This window comes from Drosophila navojoa, chromosome X, assembly GCF_054131105.1.
Source record: "Drosophila navojoa isolate 15081-1374.11 chromosome X, UAZ_NAV_1.0, whole genome shotgun sequence".
NCBI lineage: Eukaryota > Metazoa > Arthropoda > Insecta > Diptera > Drosophilidae > Drosophila > Drosophila navojoa.
Window position 1 is genome coordinate 2,816,719 of NC_142895.1, and position 16,622 is coordinate 2,833,340.

Consider the following 16,622-nt stretch of genomic DNA (forward strand, 5'->3'; position numbering starts at 1 on the left):
TTCGGGCATTGTTTTTGTCCTACGGTGAGGTAAGCGCCGTTATATATATATATTATATATCTATATGTTTTTTTAAGATAAGCAAATCGAATCGGAATTCCAAAAGTTCGATTCACTCTGCGCTGCTGTTTAGATTCAAAATGTAGCTGGCGATGTCTGTTTTTTGGCATCACGAGTCCATCTAGCTGGCCAGCTATCTAGTATCCAGAGATCATAGTCGATGGGCATAATCAGTGCTACGATTCGTAATGCCAGAGCAAAAGTTGTTGTAAACACAGCAACAAACTGAAAACGAAAACGAAAACGAAAACAAAAACAAAAAAACACACACGAATGCCTGATAATAAACACAAATGGGGCAGCTAAGCAATGACGGTGCCCCATACTCTCCCTACCGCCTCTCTAGGCCCCCTCCCCACCTGAAACTGCTGCTGAAAATGTGCTAAAAATGCTGTAAGAGTCTTTATTTTTAAAGCAAAATTAGGCAAATATTTAAATGCCTCAACTTATATATATATATACAAAGATATATCTATATATATATAGATATCTATATGTATGTATATGTGCATTGGTAGAGAAGTGGAGCACTTAGCAGATAGCCATGTCTGGCGCATACCAATGGGTTAATTGTTAACCCATTAAAGACCCATGTACATTGTTTGTACGAGAAATTTAATTACTTCATGGGCCGCCTCTACCGCCTCTACCTCTCTCTACCTCCGCCGCCGCCAACAAAAAATGCCGAGTGTATTAATCATAGTCAGCGGGACCGGGAAGTCAATAAATGGCAACAACCAAGGCACAAATTAATACAAATGCTTATTGTTATAGCCGGCGCTAGGACAGCCCAGGACGTGTGATAAGGAGCGGAGTGCTAGAGATGGTGGCGTGTCCAATAAATAGATAGTATCCTTGGTTTGTTTGCATTGATGAGTGATTTCATGAAGGCTGAAGCAGAGAGAGAAAGATAGAGAGAGATAGAGTATGCCTATCGATATGTATATCGATTAAGCAAACAAATCGCAAGTGCCTAAAGCAATTATCAACGAATTACTATATAGCAGATAGAGAGGGAGCTGAGTGTTGGAGATGGTGGCGTCTCCTCCAAATAGATTGTATCCTTGGTTTGTTTGCACTGATAGAGAGAGAGAGAGAGTATGCCTATCGATATGTATATCGATTAAGCAAAGAAATTGCAATCAAGTTAGTTCATAAGTCATAGAATTGCTTCAAGTCAACGGGAAAATCTCTCTATCGATACCAGATACCAGATATATGGATTTACATTTACTTCCTTATAGGCATCCGCATCCGCATCCGCATCCGCATCCGCATCCGCATCCGCATCCGCATCCGCATCCGCATCCGCATCCGCATCCGCGTCCGCATCCGCATCCGCATCCGCATCCGCATCCGCATCCGCATCCTCATCCTCATCCTCATCCTCATCCACATCCACATCCACATCCACATCCTCATCCTCCTCCTCCTCCTCCTCCTCCTCATCCTTATCCTCATCCTCATCCGCATTTGCTTCCTGTGAAATTAAGCGGTTTACTGAGTGGCCTTTCGGATGAGACTTTGGCCGCCTTTACGCTTCAATCAAAAAATTACGCATGACATTTTTCATTTGGGCTCCCGCACACACACACACACACCCCACAGCCCCCTCATGGCGCATTCTGGCATTTTGGCAGCGTGTAAATGCTTCATTTTGTTGCCTATTCCCCAGTTTGGTTTTTTGTGCTTTGTCTTTCGGCTTCTCCATTTGTGTTTGGCTAAAAGTCACAGCGTGACAGTGACAGACAACCGAAATCCCCAACGCCAAATGTTAATTATTATTTGGAGCTAGCCTGACATTAGCATGTCTAGGCATTCCCAAGCCCGCATACCCCCAATATTCCCTCCGGCTCGGCAGACAGTTGAAACCTTTTCGGAATCTCAAATGTTTGGTAATCAAATCGAAATCTATTTTCCTCTGGGCTTGCATTTTTGTCAACTTTCCATTTGACTTTGTGTTTTCGGTTGAATATTTGGCAGAGCTTTTATATTGTTTATCGAATCATCAATCATTTAGTCATCATTGAAAAGGGCTGCATCGATTAGTTACATCTATCAATCAGTATGACAGATAGTTAACTATTCACGTAATTAATCAGTTAGCTCAATAGTTATCGAATCGATTGATTGATTGTCTACTATCAGTGTCTCTATCATTCGGTTGTTCAATCAGACTATCATTGACTCTATTAGCCTGGCTATGTTCCATATAATGATAGTTAATGAGTCCGTTATATACACTATCAATCAGTCGCTCAGCTTGAGGCAGGTAGTCAAGCATTCAATCAGACTTTTCACCAAGCCAATCAATCAATCAAACAAACACCCTGTCAGCTAGTCAATCAATCAGTCAGCCAGTCTTTGACTAGTCTCTCCTTCAGTCTATACGAGACAGTAATCAATCATCACACAATCAATTTCTCGACATTTCAATAGTCAATCAGCCAATCAATCAGCTTATCAGTCAATCAGATCAATATAATATCAATCACTCGATTCATCAATCAGTCAATCAATAACACATTAATTCAGTGAGTCGCTCAATCAGTCTTTCAATCAACCTCCTGTGATACACTCGCTCCTTCAGTCAACACAGAACTTCTTAGCGATTTTCATCATGGAAAGCCTTCGGTAAAAGTTCATGAATTCAAATAACCCAAAAGACTTGCTAAGCCGCCGCAGCAGTTGTCACTGAACACTAAGACGGTGGGCCTCCTCAGCTGGCAATAAATGTTTATTTCGATTTCGGAAAGTTCTCAAGGTTGATTGCCAAAAAAATAAAGAGACGGGGGAAGCAGATTCAACATGAAAAACTAGTCGAACTCTGGCGACTGTTCGGATAACACGTTCCTATCATTGGGCCTAAGTGCTTGGGCTGACACTTTGGACAGCTGCTTTGTCGATAATCCAGAGGCTCATAAACATTTGGCATCGATTCCATTGAGACAATCACTCAATGGGGACTGGTCAGTGGCACTGCCGCGCTTCCATCACTTAGCTCAATTACAGACCTTGAGAGGTATCCCAGAGCGAATATGCTCAAGTTTTCACTTTCATCCATCCGCAGCGTCATACACTAATGATGCGTAACCTTTTAGCCTGCCATTACACCTGCCGACAATTCAATTAGGATGACGGTAAAAAATATAAATCTATATCGTCTTACTGCATGAAAAACCTCCAGCTGTGGTCTACTGTGAGTAGTCGAAATGAATTTTGGACATTGTATAGAGTTTACTTGTTGAAATATACTTGAATACATATGCGAAATCTCAGAAATCTCAGGGTTTGATATGTGGGATACGAATAGAAGATCAAATTTCTCCCTACAAGCATCAAGGTTTACAAAGATCATGAGCCATATATCTCTCTCTCTCTCCCCTCTCTATATATATATCTCTCTCCTTCTCTCTTTCTCTCTCTCTCTGTTGGCTCAGAACACATATGCCTCAAGTATGTCGCTACCAATGTTCACAGGGTATTCATGGTTCGACTATCAGGTCAGGGAGTTTCGTATAGATATATAAATAGATAGATAAAATATAGAACATATCATCATCTCATATCCTAGCTCCTTCTCCCCACTCACTTTTGTGCTTGCAGGGTATTTACGATTCAAATAGCTGTCAGCAGATATTTTCTCTGTGCTCCAAAATGTTCCCAAGAGTTACTGAGCTCTATCCTACATTTCCAGGCCAGCTATGATAGTCAAGGTCAAGTCACTCTTCACAGAGTATATGTAGGGTATACCCAAGCTCATGCAGTTGGCTGCTGAGTCAAACCTCCCGTTCAGCTCACTCTTGTATTTACAGGGTATCATGCTAATCAGCTATCTGCTCTGCACTTAGTTGTGGCACTTGTCACTTGATATTTGGTTTGGCTTTTGGCGTCGATTAGCGCAAACTTCGTGGCAGCGAAGGGGCGCCATCTAGTGGGGGTCTATGTCATTAGCTGCACATCTCGAAGCCGACCGTCCATAAATAATGATGGCTCGCTGAATGGGCTCAGTATTCAAATTACAAACCACTGACTACTCGACCGATACGCACATTCCGGCTGAGGCCCCCCCGCCCCCCATGTCCTGCCCTAGCCCGTACCCAGCCATGCGCTGGCATCAGCCAGGGGCGACACGAGCTTAAATCGAAAATCGGACTTCAGACCATTTTCCATGTGTGTGGCAGCCAATGGACGTGCCGGATGACTTAACATGGCTCCATGCAACTAGTCCATTATTATGAACTAACGCAAGCCCTTCATAATATTTTATTTGTTTTCTTCATTCTGTGCTCTATGCATACCCTGTATGGATAGGGATAGGGAGTAGGCATGGGCGTAGCACAAAGTATGCTCATAGTTGCTTGGGAAGACAAACCTGAGCCTATACGCCCACATGATCTCAGCGATCTCGTCAGCCCAATAAGCTAGAGGCTTCAAATTTGATATATGTCTTTTTGGATTTTAAGCTTATCGTATTCCTAAAACCTTTTTCCAATGATTGATAAATCTCGATAAGCTTACATGGCTTTAAGCGCAGAAAATTTTAAGAAAACAGATGTGATATATGAACAATGAATATTTCAAACGATATACAACTTCCCTAGAAGTGATTATCTACAACTATATAAAGCCAAGTTTCTACAAGTTCCATGAAGAGTCATGCATCTGGAATCTTAGATCAATAAGGCTATTTCCCATAATGTCAAGCTGTGAGATAATGCATCCCAGAATGCTTGGCAAAGCACTACCTACCCGTTACAGGATATCTGCTAGTCGAGTACACCCCATTTCAATACTTTAACTTGTTTTTTCCTGTCGCCTCGCCTTTCACGCCCTCGACACAAAAAGGATTTGTGTATTTATTTATTTTACTTTCTTTTTTTTTTTTTGCTGCTGGCTTGCGAAGTTTGGAAAGTGGCCCAATAAATAGAGAAACAAATTTGTTTTTGGACTGAGTGGGCGGAAATTGTGGAGCTACTAGAGTAAGTGTATTTGAGGTTATGTAAGCAGTTAGCCGAAGCAGCTGGAGGCAAAGCGATTGAGAGGCTGCAGTTCACGGCTAATTGGATTTATGTCTCGAGCCTGGCCTTGAGTAGCTCAATATATATGTATATAAGTAAGTAACTCAACGGAATTAACTTAATAATGTAGTTAAAAGTGTGCGTTAACTTTGACAGAACAATGACAAAAGGCAGAAGGCGCAGCTCTATGGATGTCTATCTTAATTGCTTTGTCTGTTTATATATTGCTCTTTCTTTCTCTCTCTCTCTCTCTCTCTCTCTCTCTCTTTCTCTCTCTCTCTCTGTATATTTCTCTCTATTAATCTATCTCTGTCAGTATATTTCTCTGTCTCTCTCTCTCTCTCTCTCTCTTTCTCCTTCACTCCCTCTCTGTGTATCTCTCCTTCTGGCTCCTCCTCCCTTGCTCTTTCTACATCTCTTTCTCTGTCTCGCTTTCCCTATCTTAATATTTTTCTCTGTGTAACATACTCTGACTCAATTTCCCTACTTGCTCTTTATTTGTGTCCTTCTCTCTTTCTCTCACTCTACCTCTACTCCACTCGCTGTTTTTCGCTCACTTACTCACTCTTTCTCTCTCTCTCTCTCTCTCTCTCTCTCTCTCTCTCTCTCTCTCTCTCTCTCTCTCTCTCTCTCTCTCTCTCTCTCTCTCTCTCTCTCTTTAAGATAACAGAACAAAAAGCTAGTTCTATTCCACTCTTCGTTTCTCACTCAGTCTCTTTCTCTCTGTCTCTCTCTCTCTTTTAGATAAAAGTACAAAGAGCTAGTTCTTTTTCTCTCTCTCTCGCGTCTCTCCCTTTTCCCACGCTTCCACTTTGACCCATTCCAATCTCTATCTCTATCTATCTTTCTTTTTATCTCTCATGCTCACTCATGCTCTTAAATGTTTATTCTAAGCAATACAAATTTGAGCTTAAGCTAAATGTTAAAATTTGACAGGCACATGACAGCTCTGTATCTATAGGGTATTTGCCATACTTCAAGTGGCTTCAACAAAACGTGTATAAAATGGATCACAATAATAAATTGACCATAAGTCAAAGAATTTGTTAAATTTAAGAGTATTTTCGGGCTTCAAAATATGAGGAGATTATTAATATTCGGCTTATATGTGTCTCCGCCATCGTCCCTCTTTATGCAAGTCAGATTGATGCAGTCGGGCATGACCGACTGCCTAATACATTTTATTGGCAGAGCCAAAGATTCTGAATTCCTTCGGGACAGATAGGTCCATGGCCATTGCTGAAACTAATATACTCTCTTCACTTTGTGAACGTGAAAAGAAGAAGAAGATTTTTTACAACATTTAGGTTAACTAAATACCGAAAAGAATAACACCTCCCAACACCACCCCAACCAGCTCACCCACTTTTTTGGGACGTTCGCCATTCACTGGGAACAGATCAGGCAGCTGTTGGGTTTCGTTTCATTCCGCTTTGGTTATTTTGCTTCTTGTTAATCCAAACCAATTGCCGTATTAAGCGACAGCAAAGGTGTGAGCGTGCATCATGTGGCGTGTGAAGCGCCATCTAGCGGCTGAATTTGCATAAGCTAATAAGCCAACTTTAGGTCATTGGACACATGGACACGGACTGAACCAGGTAGATAGTTGGAGTCGCAGTAACCGCAAAACACACACACACATACACACACACACACACACACACACACACACACACACACACACACACACACACATACACACACATACATACATACACACTCTGTGGTACACTTTAAGGCTTTCATTTGGCCTCTACCCTGACCCGTACCATAAATCTAAGCGACATCTCGCATTTGCGCTTAATGACATTTTATTACAAATTTAATAGAGTTCTCGAGTGGAAAACACTACGGCTATCAGCAACATGGTCCATACCCTATAGTACCCGCAACACTTCCAGCTCCAGTTGCTCATCAACATAAATTAATATGCAAATTGAGAATTTCATTGCAACCAATGGACAAAGGCATTGAAACTGTTTGCGCCTGTGATACCTGTTCCGAGGGTCATTGGCACATGCTATGAATACCCTGTAAACGGTAAAGGTCTATTAGACATGTGAATGCCTTGTAGACAGATAGATAGATGAATTTTAGATTTACAATCATTCCTTCTATTGGGAAGAATATTGTAAAGCCTATTGTAACTCTGAATACCCTGTAAAATAGACTACGAGTGTATAAAAGAGCATTCCTGAATTCTTCCATGAAGTTTATCATCTGTCTTTGAATACCCTGTAAAGGGTAAAGGTCTATTAGACATGTGAATGCCTTGTAGACAGATAGATAGATGGATTGCATAAGCTTAAAAGAATTTTAGATGTACAATCATTCTTTCTATTAGGAAGAATATTGTAAAGCCTATTGTAACTCTGAATACCCTGTAAAATAGACAACGAGTGTATAAAAGAACATTCCTGAATTCTTCTATAAAGTTTATCATCTGTCTTTGAATACCCTATAAAACATATTCCTAGAGTAATAGGCACAGCTTAAAGTTTATTTAATAATACCTAGCAAGTCATATTGAGTCAAATCGATTAAGATATATACGTATATCTATGTATGCATAAATACACAATGAGCTACAATACTCTATTTATATCAAGGCAATTATACAAACAAACCCCAATCAGGTTCGATTGCCAAATAAAAAGTTGTTCCCAAAATAAACTTGATTATAAATAGATATTCAGGTAGTCCCACTATAAATTAGGTCACAATTTCGAAAACAAATCTTTATATGAAATTTGAAGTGACTGAAATATGAATGCATGAAGATGGATGATGGATGATTGGTGGAACTGAAATTTGCCATTTCCAAAGAAAAACTCTTGTTGTTTGAACAAATCTTTAATGAATAATTGAACAGTTGAGCATAATTGGATTGTTCATAGAGGTCTTCGCCAAATTAATTCATATTATTAGTTCCTAGTATTCAGTTTCACTTTTCCAATGAATAAATGTGCATCTCTTCATGGAACTTTCTTTCTACACACATACATACATACAGCAAATATGAATACATATATACATTGTTTTTTTTTCCATTGTCCTGTGCACTCTTTGCACCTTTCTTTCCTTGCTCTCAGACGTATTATTTGCAGTTACCTTCCTTAATTCCTTTGTTTAATCTGCTTTCAGAAAGACAATTTTAATAGCTGTCCAACTAAATCTATGTCTTACTCTATCTCCATTGCAAATTCCATTATTTTTTGATGAAGTTTTTTTTTTCTATGCTACTCTGAGTTTTCACGTGTGTACGAAACTATTTTCAGCCTTTCAACCGATCACTCTTTATATATCTTGACATTACTGGGGAACTCCTTTTCATGTTAACATTATGTATTCAACTGTTCCCCGTTTTAACATAATACATTTCTAGAGATTGTTCCCAGCTTTTCCCTCCTCCAATACTGATGCAACGCTTTATCTATTCTCTAGCTCCTCTAACTCGCTTATCTATTCCCTTTCTGGTATTCCTCCCGATTAACTCTTCCTCTATCGATTCGCTTCGACCACGTGCGACTAATCATCGAGCTATTTAGATGCCAGCTGCTGCCACTGCTGCTCTCCCTTCCTCTTCTTCTTCCCATTCTTCAACAGGTCCACATGGCCAATGTCTGTGGCAGATATTGTTTTTATTGATCGACGAATGCTGCCAACATAGCGAGTATATAAAATAATCGAGTCGAATCATACGAATGTGCTCCCAATGCATAAACAGTCCCGATCGGAATTGTTTATTTGTGCAAGACTTACGCATCATCATTATCGTCATGACAGCTGCGGCGACTACTTGGAACTCGATTTCGTTTTCGAAAATCTCAAACCGATGCGAATATAGCAATAAACAAACGGCACAGATCTATGAAAACAATGCACAGAAAAAAAAAAATCAGAAAAAACAACAACAACAACAACAGCAAATAGCACGCGACGAGTTTATTCACTTTTCACTCGAGCCGAACTTAGATCGGTTTGTAGAGTTTTCGAACTCTCTGGATCCTCAATTGTCAAACATTTAACTGTAAATTTCAATTTTCGAAATTTGCCACGTTTCGATATCGCATTTTCGGCAAACACAAAACAAAACTTTTTTTTTGAGATATTCGAGATTACGAATTTTCAAATTTTACTTTGATTTTCGAAAATCGCGGAGTTTCGTATTCGAGCACTCGAGCCGAAAAGCTTCGAACTGTTTGTGTTTTGTGCGCGCCGTGGGCAGCGCGCTCGCGAAGCTAACGGTAATAACTGAGGCCACACGAGCGCTTGCAACATGTGGCATGCCAATTGCCGGCGTCCGATGCTCCGATGTTCCGTTGCTCCGACGCCCCGATGCCCCGATTGCCCAATGACCCGATGGGCGATGCCGAGCCGCAGCCTTCAATGAGCAAACAAACAGCTGATGTGTTTATGAATGAAAAAAGCTCCGAGCGGCATTCCTCAAGTTCAAGGCGAAAAGCTCTGCGGTGAAAGCGTTCCGGCTGCTGCGAAAGCTAACTGAAAGTAACGGCATTCAATTGAAGTGGAAGATGGAGATGAAGAATGAAGTGCTGACTGATTGTATATTACTAGTCGCGTGGGAGAGTGAGTGAGAGAGAGAGAGAGAGAGAGAGAGAGAGAAAGAGAGAGAGAGAGAGAGAGGGAGCAAGCGAGATAGATACTAAAGGGAGCGACGAAATAAAGAGACAGCCTAAAGCAGAGAGATAGAGAGACAGATATAAAAAGCGGGAGAATGAGAGAGAGAGAGAGAGAGAGAGAGAGAGATAAATATATAAAACTAAACCTGCGACATAGAAAGAAAGATAGAGAGGAGGAGAGAGACACAAGAGAGACAGGGCCACTGAGTGAAATAATGAGAAAAAGGAAGAAATACGCAATAATGAGTTAGAGAGAGGCCGATACAGTAAGAAAGAGAGAGAGAGAGAGTATAAGAGAAAAAGAGAGAGAGAGAGACATGACGAGAGACACACAGAGAGAGAGAGAGAGAGAGAGAGAGAGAGTATAAGAGAAAAAGAGAGAGAGACATGACGAGAGACACACAGAGAGAGAGAGAGAGAGAGAGAGAGTAAAAGAGCAAAATAGAGCGAAAGATGACGAGAGAGAGAGAGAGTAAAAGTGAGGGAGACATGACTAGAGAGAGAGAGAGAGAGAGTAAAAGAGAAAAATAGGGGGAGACACGAGAGAGAGAGAGAGAGAGAGATAGAGAGTAAAAGAGAAAAAGTAGAGGGAGACATGGAGAGAGAGAGAGATGACAGAAACATGTAATGAGAGTATGAGAGAGATAACCAGAGAGATAGAGAGAGACACTGAGAGAATCATTGGCTATTAATTTCTCAAGGAAGAGGAAGATTGAGCGTGAAAGAGCGAGTGGGTAAGAGAGTGAAACAGAATGCTATAATGAGGGGGAGAGAGATACAAAATATTGAAATAGAGAGAGATCAGAGAGAGACAGACAGAGAAAGAAGTCAGTTACAGTAGACCCTCGCCGAATGACCCACGAAATATGCCAGCTCCATGATAACACCACTGACACTGACCACATAAATTTCTTGAGAATCGCATAGAGAGGCGATAAGACTCCAGGAACTGCCTGCTCCACTCGCAATTAAAACGCGTTTCAACTTGTGATAAATAACTTATTTAATAATAATTTAATTATATGTAGATATATGCAAAGATTATCATAGATGATGAGGGGGGGAAAAAAAAAACAAAAAAAAAAAGTTCTATAGAAAGTTCGTGGACAAGATGAAGCCCAACAGCTGATCGATGACGTCAGCAGCGCAGTCAGTAATGCTGATAGCGCTGCTGCTGCTGCTGCTGCTGTTGGTGGTTGTGATGCGCGAGATTCGCCTGGGCGAAGATGTGCTCGATTTCGGCGCTGCTCAGCTGATCAAAGACATCCTGGGCGCCCTGGCCGGCGCTGGCGGAGGTCAGCTGTGCGGCCTGCGTGCCCACGGGCGGCAGATAGCCTGAGAAGTGCATAGAAAGGCGTTGCATATAGAAACAGAACGGATAGCTCCGAGCATTCGTCTAGGACTCACCCTCGGCTGGCATGCTGCCGTACGGCGGCAGCAGGGTGATGGATGGGCGGCCGGGCGTGGCTGGCGGCTGATAGAACACCGGCCTCCAGGGCTGCTGCGGCTGCTGTGGCTGCGGCTGTGCGGGCTGTGGCGAGTTCTGCGGCTGCTCTGGCTGCTCCGACTCCGGTGTGTTGGGTATCTGGGGCGAGGCGATGGCCGTGCCAGTGTCTGGCCGCACGGGCGTCGATCCGGGCAGCGGCGTTATGCCGCCCGGAAACTGCGCCTCCGGCTGGCCAAAGCTGGGCGGCTGCTGTGGCAGCGGTGGCTGCACTGCAGCCGGGAAGAACTGGCTGTTGGGCGGAATGCCGGGCGCGCCGGGAAAGGCGGGCACAGTGGGTATGGAGGGCGTGGCGGGAGCGGCGGGTGCGGCGGGCGTGGTGGGCACGGCGGGCACAGCTGGAACAGCGGGTGTGCTAGGCGCCTGAGGGAATTGTGGAATCTGCGGGAAGGGGAACTGCGGGCTGCCGAACTGCGGGAACGCTGGGAGCTGCGGAAGCTGTGGGAATTGCGGCAGATCCGGGATTTGTGGTACTTGTGGAACTTGTGGCACTTGTGGCACTTGTGGAACTTGTGGCGCTTGTGGAATTACTGGAACTTCTGGGGCGGCGGGCGCAACTGGAACAGCGGGAAAGGCTTGCTGCACGAATGTGGGCACGGGCGGAGCTGGAAACTCGGCTGTGGCAAAAGTGAAGCCAGGATGGAAGGGCTGAATGGGCTGAACAGGCTGAACGGGTTGAACGGGCTGAACGGGCTGAACAGGTTGAACGGGCTGGACGGGCTGTATGGGCTGTATGGCCTGGACGGGCTGTATGGGCACTGCTGGAGCAGCGGGCACAGGTGCGACGGTCTGTATATAGGAAGGCTTCGCAGCGATTAGATCAAAGCTGGTAAAGGCCATTTGCAGCTGGCGAGCTTACCTGGAGGGTGTGGTGGTAGTGGAGGGGCTTCAGGGGTCTGTGCAGGTGCTGATGGGGATAGTTGACGCTGTAGGAGGAGACGACAGCGTTGCCCGGACGCAGCACATACGAGGGTGCGCCAGCCACGGTTGAGGCAATGCCACCCACAGCAGGCGCAAGGGCACCCACAGCGGGCAGGGCGGGCACGGCGGGCACGGCGGGCAAGGCGGGCACAGCGGGCACAGGCGAGACTGCTGTGGCGCCGGGCAGCAAGCCAGCGGGCAGGGCATTGGCGTACTGCTTGATGTGGAAGCCAGCGGGGTACTTGATGAAGCCATGATGGCGATGGGCAGGCGCTGCAGCTAGAAAGGTCGTCGCCGCGGGCAGCTGCAGGCTGTAGCCATACTGGGCCGCATAGGTGCGTCCGGGCCAGTGGCCGGCAGCGCCATGGAGTATGCCGCGCTTGTGCTTGGCTGGCTGCGACTCCTCGGCCACAGCTGCCGTCTCCTCCAGCTGCTGCTCCGTGGTATCAGCCTCAGCTGTCGAGCTGGAGCTAGAGCTGGAGCTGGAGTTGCTGCTGCTGCTGGTGGTGGCCACGGTGGTGGGCGTGGTGCTGGCCAGGCGGCTGGAGTGGCGCAGACGCAGCGCTGCTTGGGCAATGCTGCCGCTGGCCAGCACAGCGCAGAGCAAGAGCAGGTGCAGGTGCGCGGATCGGCTCCTGGCACAAATCACACTCGAACGGCGACTCATCACGCTGATAGATTTATGGAGCTGTTTATGGGTTCCACTGTGCTTGGGGTAATCCGTATTGGCGCTTGCGTTGGATTATGTCAACGCGTCGATTGTTGCCAAGAAAATGAAATGAACTTCCTTGGTGTTTGTTGTATTTATAAAGCGGATATCGACGTGCAATGGCCAGCAGCTAGCCATCGAGCCACCACATCTGCATACCAAGTACCATCAACTGCACCACAAACCACGCACCACGCACCACGCACCACACGCTGCTCATCGGCATGGCCAGCGGCAATTGGGCAGTTTATGACTTTTACGCGTCCATTTCACCTGGCTGGACAGGGGCTCATTATGCTATCGCCGAGCAGACACCGTTTCACGCTCCGAGCCGAGCGCCGCTATCTATGCCGCACAGTGGAACGCAACTGAATTTCTCTGGATACAAAAATAAATTACATCACATTGGCATTTATATCTTGCTATAGAAATTTTCATTAAATTTTCATACAGCACATATATTATTTCCATTAGCGGTTTCAATATTTGAGCAGTGTTTCATTTCCATTTGTCTCAATTGATTGACATACGCATATACCTTAGTGTCCACATATTCTGTTCTAAAATATATTTGTAATTAATTCTTCCCTATTCATTCTTCCCTATTAGAGGTGACTCTGTTCCATTTCCAGTTGTTCCACTTGAATAAATTAGTACACATTAGCTGTAAATAAATATATTTGCTTTTGTTTTATTGTTTGTTTACATAATATGTACCGCCGTTCCTTTTCCAATTGTTTCACTTTGCTGGCATTTACTGTAATTTATATATTAACAGCAATCTGTATAGCATTATTATCCTATAAGCATCTACTAACTCTCATTACTTGCTAGAATTTAAAGCTCTGTTTCGATTCCATTTGTTTCTCAAGGTGTTTGCACTGAGCTTTGACAAATTGAATGTTTCAGCATGCTATTGAATGATACTACTACTGCTTGTTAATAGTGCTTACTCACTGTTCCAATACCATTTCGTTTCAATAGTAAATAGCATAGTAAACGATCTATCCATTTCATCTACATATATAATAAACAACAAAACATTTGGACAGCTTTTCTAATAATGTGTTCCTTTTCCACTTATTCCGTAAATATATCATATCATATCATCATTTCAAAATGTGCTGAATTCATTAATTGAAAGAGCAAATTAAAACTAGGCCATTCTTAAGGTAGTGTTTCATTTCCAACTGTTCCGCTCGAGTGTCTCTCACATTGCCTTGCCTTAATGCCATCCGTTTCCAATACCCAGAGTCTCACTCTTTCATAGCTCTGATTCATAACCACTGTACCTTTTATTGTGGGCGGTGGGCAGGTCTGTCTGCTCCACTGTCTGCCCACCTGTGGCGCTGGCACGTTTCTGCACGTACGAAACAACTTTTGTTTTCATTTAGCATGTTCCGCATTTCTTATTGTTGTTGTTTTCACTTTCAGGCGCGCTGCAAAAAGACAGTCGACATTATACACTCAATATTTGTGGGCCATTTTGATGGCCTGGGCGATGTCGAAGCCTTTTATGACCCGGTTACATCACAAAGTGCAGCCCATCGATGGCAGGCAAACAGAAACTGGGCCAATCACAGAGCCGCGCAGAGTGCTGCCAATTTGCTGTATTTGAGGAGGCGAAAGCAAATTTCAAATGCAAATGCAAACGAAATGCGAGAGGCGAGGAGGCGGGGAGGAAGAAGAAACCAAATAGCAATTGAAGTACTTCGATGAACTGTTAATTAGCTTGATTCGATTTTGATTTTGACTTTATTGTTTCTTTAGTTTTTTTTTTTCCCCCGCCTTTGTTCGCTTAGCTTTAGTTAAAATTCAACATTCACACGCATAAATTTCACTTGCACTAAATTTGATCGAGCTCAGCTCATAATGAAGGCGTGGCAATTGACATTATATCACACACACAAACACACATACGCACACCCGCACACACTTTTATCTGAATCTGAAATAAAACTTTCAATTACAGTCAACATTTTCACTTTTTGGAAAATCAACGTTTGGAATCGAGCTAAAATGGAAAAACCTAGTCAAGGTCTTTCCCAAGCTGGACGAGCTTACAATAAATTCGTACATATTATATGTTAACAAGGTTTATACATTTTGTTTTTATTATTATTATTTAAGGAAACCATAAAAATAAGCGCGTGGAGAACGTGTTCGGCATGCCTGAACGTAGAGAGCGGGCAGCGAGCAGCAACAGTTTCCTACAGCTTGAAGCCCGAGTGGATGCTAACGACGCCGAAGGTTAGGTTCTCGTAGGAGACGTGCGAGAAGCCAGCCCGCTCGATCATGCTCTTGAACTGATCCTGGCGAGGAAAGCGCCGTATGCTCTCCACGAGGTATTGATACGCGTGCCACTGCCCAGCCAGCAGTTGGCCCATGGGCGGTATCACCTGGAAAGAGTACTGGTCGTAGAGCCACTGCATTGTCTCATTGGTCAGGTGGCTGAACTCCAGGCACATGAATCGACCGCCAGGCTGCAGCACGCGATAGGCCTCGCTGAGCACCTACAAGAGAGAGCGCAGAGTGAGTGTTAGTTAGCCGTAGATCATGTCATCGGCGCTCCATCCGCTCACCTTGTCCACGTGCGTGCAGTTGCGTATGCCAAAGGCAATCGTGTAGGCAGTGTAGGTATCGCTCTTGAATGGCAGCTTCTCGGCGTCGGCACACTGCCAAGCAATGCTGGCATTGGGCAGCCGATCAGCGGTCAGGCCCAGCTGGCGGGCACGCTCCTCGCCCACATTCAACATGTGCTGATTGATGTCGGAGACAGTTACATGACTTTCCCGCTGCTTGGGATTTGGCATCTTGGCCAAGTATTTCAGATAGCGAAAACTGATGTCGCCCGTGCCGCCGGCCATGTCCAGCAGACGCATACCATGCTCTGGTCCCAGGCGCTCCACGAAAATGTCCTTCCACACACGATGGATGCCCATGGACATGGCATCGTTCATCAGATCGTACGACTGGGCCACCTGCTGAAACACCTCGTGTACTATGCGGATTATGGTGGTAAGTGTACTTCATCAATGGATACAGATATGTTTGCTACCCCTACCCTTGCGCTCCTTTTCGCTCTCCTTGACCGTCTGGTAGCCAAAATGTGTTGTCTGCTCTGAGCCACCGGCGCCGCCGCTTGCGGAGCCCGTTGTGTCATTAGCGGTTGTCGCAACTGTGCGCCGCAGGATGTAGCGGGTCAGATTGCATAAATTGCGTGTCGTTTGCATTGTTATTTAATACAGCTTAAGGCTAATTTAGCACAGCGAACTAAATACTCTATCAAAATTATTATGAAATACAAAAAAAAAAAAAATATTGTGGCACAACAGCGGTAACTAACAGCTGTTTTGGCCAAGGTCTGTCACACTTGTACATATTCGATTGATAGAAGAATAAATATCGAGACTATCGATAAGCATAAACAATACAAACTGCGCGGAAAATATACGATATTCAAAATTCAAACGTATTCATTTTGTTTTTGTTCCACTGATGTGAGTGCAAAATGTTGTTATTATTTTATAAGGCTATAATTTTATTAATAGGCTTATCACATTTTACTATCACATGTTTAACACGTCAAGAGCAAGAATCTATAAAAAACTAAAATCGAACAAATTAAACTAGCAGCAATTGATCAATACATTTACTCAATAAAAACGCTATATATATCATAGAAATATAAAATTGGAACTTAATACTACCTACAAACTTAATTTACTATAACAGTTTTAGAGGCATTGTGAATTTTCCAATCA

At 43.9% G+C, this 16,622-nt stretch overlaps 4 protein-coding genes across 5 annotated transcripts in view; 1 reads left to right on the forward strand and 3 right to left on the reverse strand.

The window, feature by feature from the left end:
• Nucleotides 1-9,618, reverse strand: part of Lgr4 (Leucine-rich repeat-containing G protein-coupled receptor 4) — a 35,251-nt gene extending 25,633 nt beyond the window's left edge. The window contains exon 1 of the mRNA XM_089263140.1: nucleotides 8,844-9,618. Within this exon, the coding sequence (XP_089119266.1) occupies nucleotides 8,844-8,862 (19 nt within the window). The 5' untranslated portion in view covers nucleotides 8,863-9,618. The remainder of the gene's footprint in view (nucleotides 1-8,843) is intronic.
• LOC108656283 (immediate early response 3-interacting protein 1) overlaps nucleotides 1-16,622 on the forward strand; it is a 98,214-nt gene that overhangs the window by 4,155 nt on the left and 77,437 nt on the right. The window lies entirely within an intron of this gene.
• Nucleotides 10,716-13,231, reverse strand: LOC115564784 (uncharacterized). 2 transcript variants are annotated; one of them, XM_089264853.1, is made up of 3 exons: nucleotides 12,088-13,231; nucleotides 11,132-12,017; nucleotides 10,716-11,059 (listed from the first exon to the last, which is right to left on the reverse strand). In XM_089264853.1, the coding sequence occupies exons 1-3, from the start codon at nucleotides 12,814-12,816 to the stop codon at nucleotides 10,875-10,877; spliced, it is 1,800 nt and encodes a 599-aa protein (XP_089120979.1). In that variant the 5' UTR covers nucleotides 12,817-13,231; the 3' UTR covers nucleotides 10,716-10,874. The 2 variants fall into 2 exon arrangements, with proteins under 2 accessions (XP_089120979.1, XP_030245340.1); XM_030389480.2 differs by having other exon boundaries at nucleotides 11,132-12,032.
• Nucleotides 14,939-16,244, reverse strand: Coq5 (ubiquinone biosynthesis protein COQ3, mitochondrial). The gene is made up of 3 exons (XM_030389482.2): nucleotides 15,923-16,244; nucleotides 15,441-15,859; nucleotides 14,939-15,371 (listed from the first exon to the last, which is right to left on the reverse strand). The coding sequence occupies exons 1-3, from the start codon at nucleotides 16,089-16,091 to the stop codon at nucleotides 15,069-15,071; spliced, it is 891 nt and encodes a 296-aa protein (XP_030245342.1). The 5' UTR covers nucleotides 16,092-16,244; the 3' UTR covers nucleotides 14,939-15,068.

Bases quoted from the DNA above. Each gene is read 5' to 3' on its own strand.
- LOC115564784 (XM_030389480.2), bottom strand. From the start codon at position 12,816: ATGAGTCGCCGTTCGAGTGTGATTTGTGCCAGGAGCCGATCCGCGCAC. The intron at 12,033-12,087 runs GTAAGCTCGCCA...ATCGCTGCGAAG, and splicing joins ACTACCACCACACCCTCCAG to CCTTCCTATATACAGACCGT. The intron at 11,060-11,131 runs GTGAGTCCTAGA...TGCACTTCTCAG, and splicing joins CGGCAGCATGCCAGCCGAGG to GCTATCTGCCGCCCGTGGGC.
- Coq5 (XM_030389482.2), bottom strand. From the start codon at position 16,091: ATGCAAACGACACGCAATTTATGCAATCTGACCCGCTACATCCTGCGG. The intron at 15,860-15,922 runs GTAGGGGTAGCA...TAATCCGCATAG, and splicing joins GAGCGAAAAGGAGCGCAAGG to TACACGAGGTGTTTCAGCAG. The intron at 15,372-15,440 runs GTGAGCGGATGG...TCTCTCTTGTAG, and splicing joins ACTGCACGCACGTGGACAAG to GTGCTCAGCGAGGCCTATCG.